This window comes from Macaca mulatta, chromosome 14 (genome assembly GCF_049350105.2).
Source record: "Macaca mulatta isolate MMU2019108-1 chromosome 14, T2T-MMU8v2.0, whole genome shotgun sequence".
In the NCBI taxonomy this organism is placed as follows: domain Eukaryota; kingdom Metazoa; phylum Chordata; class Mammalia; order Primates; family Cercopithecidae; genus Macaca; species Macaca mulatta.
Window position 1 is genome coordinate 69,693,243 of NC_133419.1, and position 2,188 is coordinate 69,695,430.

The 2,188-nt window shown below is 38.0% G+C and overlaps 1 protein-coding gene across 2 annotated transcripts; it reads right to left on the minus strand.

The window, feature by feature from the left end:
• Positions 1–230: 230 nt before the first annotated feature.
• On the minus strand, positions 231–1,948 carry OR52N4 (olfactory receptor family 52 subfamily N member 4). Of its 2 annotated transcripts, XM_077960402.1 has the most exons (2): positions 1,886–1,948; positions 231–1,487 (listed from the first exon to the last, which is right to left on the minus strand). In XM_077960402.1, the coding sequence occupies exon 2, from the start codon at positions 1,432–1,434 to the stop codon at positions 469–471; it is 966 nt and encodes a 321-aa protein (XP_077816528.1). In that variant the 5' UTR covers positions 1,435–1,487; positions 1,886–1,948; the 3' UTR covers positions 231–468.
• Positions 1,949–2,188: the final 240 nt, after the last annotated feature.

A 2,188-nucleotide genomic window follows, 5' to 3' on the forward strand; every position in this document is an offset into this window, starting at 1 on the left:
ACTTAAAACTCATTATAGTAATGACTTTATGGGATACACTCTAGTTTCTCCTTCAGGAAAATGTCATTGAAGAAATGGGTTTTTGGTAGTTATGAGAAATATATAGCACATGTTTTCCAGACAAAAGTAATAACTGCCTATTAATCTGAAAATCGTGATCATTGAAAAGAGGACTCACATCATCTCCTTCTACTTAGATTTTTCTTTTCATAAAAAATGGACTCATCAGGTTATGTCAAATAAAATATGGTTTAATTATTAAACTGGTCCTTCACATGACTGAGAAGGTATAAAATATACAGAAATGTTGGTGGGCCTTCCAGTGATGTTGAGATTCCCAAGGTACTTACTGAGAATGCACTCCGTTTTATGATCAATACAGTACTTCCAGAAAGATTTTATCAGCTCCTGCATGAGGCAAATAGAAGTAATTCTTTCCTTCTCTTCTCACTCCTGGCAAGTGTTCATTCACATGCTATAAGATTTGGCATCCTTAGAACCTGAAAGGATCCTTATGACACAGTCTCGTATCTGTTTGGTTTTCACCCCATAGACAATGGGGTTCATAGTGGGTGGTAGGAGCAGATAAATATTAGCTACAATGATGTGGCAAGAAGGGGGGATTGTGTGTTCTCCAAAGCGGTGGGAAAAGAAGGAGAAGAAAGCTGGAGTATAGGAGAAAACAATGGCACAAATGTGGGCAGTGCAGGTATTAAAGGCCTTCTGCCGAGCATCTGCTGAGGAGAGGCTGATCACCACCCGGAGAATCATGGTATAAGAGACTGTGATACACAGTATGTCAAAGCCCCCAATCAGAAGGGCAACCATCAGACCATAGATGGCATTGACCTTGACATTACCACAGGACAATTTGGCTACAGACATGTGGTCACAGTAGGTATGGGGAAGTATATTGCCTCTGCAGTAGGGCAAGCGCTTGGTGAGGAAAGTAAAGGGAATAATGAGTAGTACCCCTCTCAGAAAGGTAGCAAGCCCAACCTTCGCAATGACAGGATTTGCGAGGATAGTTGAATAGCGTAAGGGATAGCAGATGGCCACATAGCGATCCAGGGCCATAAGCATAAGCACCCCAGACTCCATCCCTGTGAAGGTGTGGATGAAGAACATCTGGACAAGGCATTCATCAAATCCAATGTCCTTGAGATGAAACCAGAAGATGCAGAGGGCTTTAGGGATTGTACTAGAGCACATAACAAGGTCAGTAAAGGAAAGCATGGCCAAGAAGTAGTACATGGGTTTGTGCAGGGCATCCTCATAGCGAATGAGGAAGAGGAGTCCACAATTCCCTATCATAGCCACAACATACATAGAGCAGAATGGGAAGGAAATCCAGAGTTGTGTGTCTTCCAGTCCTGGGACTCCATTCAGAATAAATGAAGCTGGTATTAGGTCTGTTTTATTCAGTGTTAGCATAATAAGTCTGGTAGGTTATGAAATAGCTCAAAATTTGAGCTATTTGGGTTTTCCTAGAGTTAAGAAAAAGACAAGAGAAAATATAGGTTATGTTTACTGTCTCCCTCTCCCCCCAACTTTCAAAAATTCCATAATGCATTTTAATGGTCCAACAACAAAATTTCTGAGGAATAATTTTGTTTGTCTGTTTAGTTTTATTGATTAATTTATTGATTCAGTAAAAAATTCTTATTGAGCAGTCTAAGTTTTCAACACAGATGCAAATCAAACATTAATTCTTTTATAAAAAGACATATTCCCAATCTCATAGATTTATAATCAAGTATAATTCTGACTTTTCAAATTTATAATCAAGTATAATTCTGATATTTTTATTAGAATATCTTACTTAAGTATAACTATACTCATCTCAATATAGACGTTATTTTAAAGAAGAGAGTCATTTGATTACCTCACTGATGATCCAAGAGATGAGATGCTGACTTTTTAATTTTTATTCTTAATGAATGACTGATATTTATTCTTAGGTACTCAGGCACTGTTCAAAGAATTTGGAAATTTTAATTAAGTTATTACTCAATGAAGTTTGGAGTCTCAAAAATTAGTAAATTTATTGGGTGTCTATAGTCAATAATAATTTAATTGTATATTTTAAAATGACTAAAAGAGGGCCAGGAGTGGTGGCTCACGCCTGTAATCCCAGCACTTTGGGAGGCTGAGGTGGGTTAATCACGAGGTCAGGAGATCGAGACCA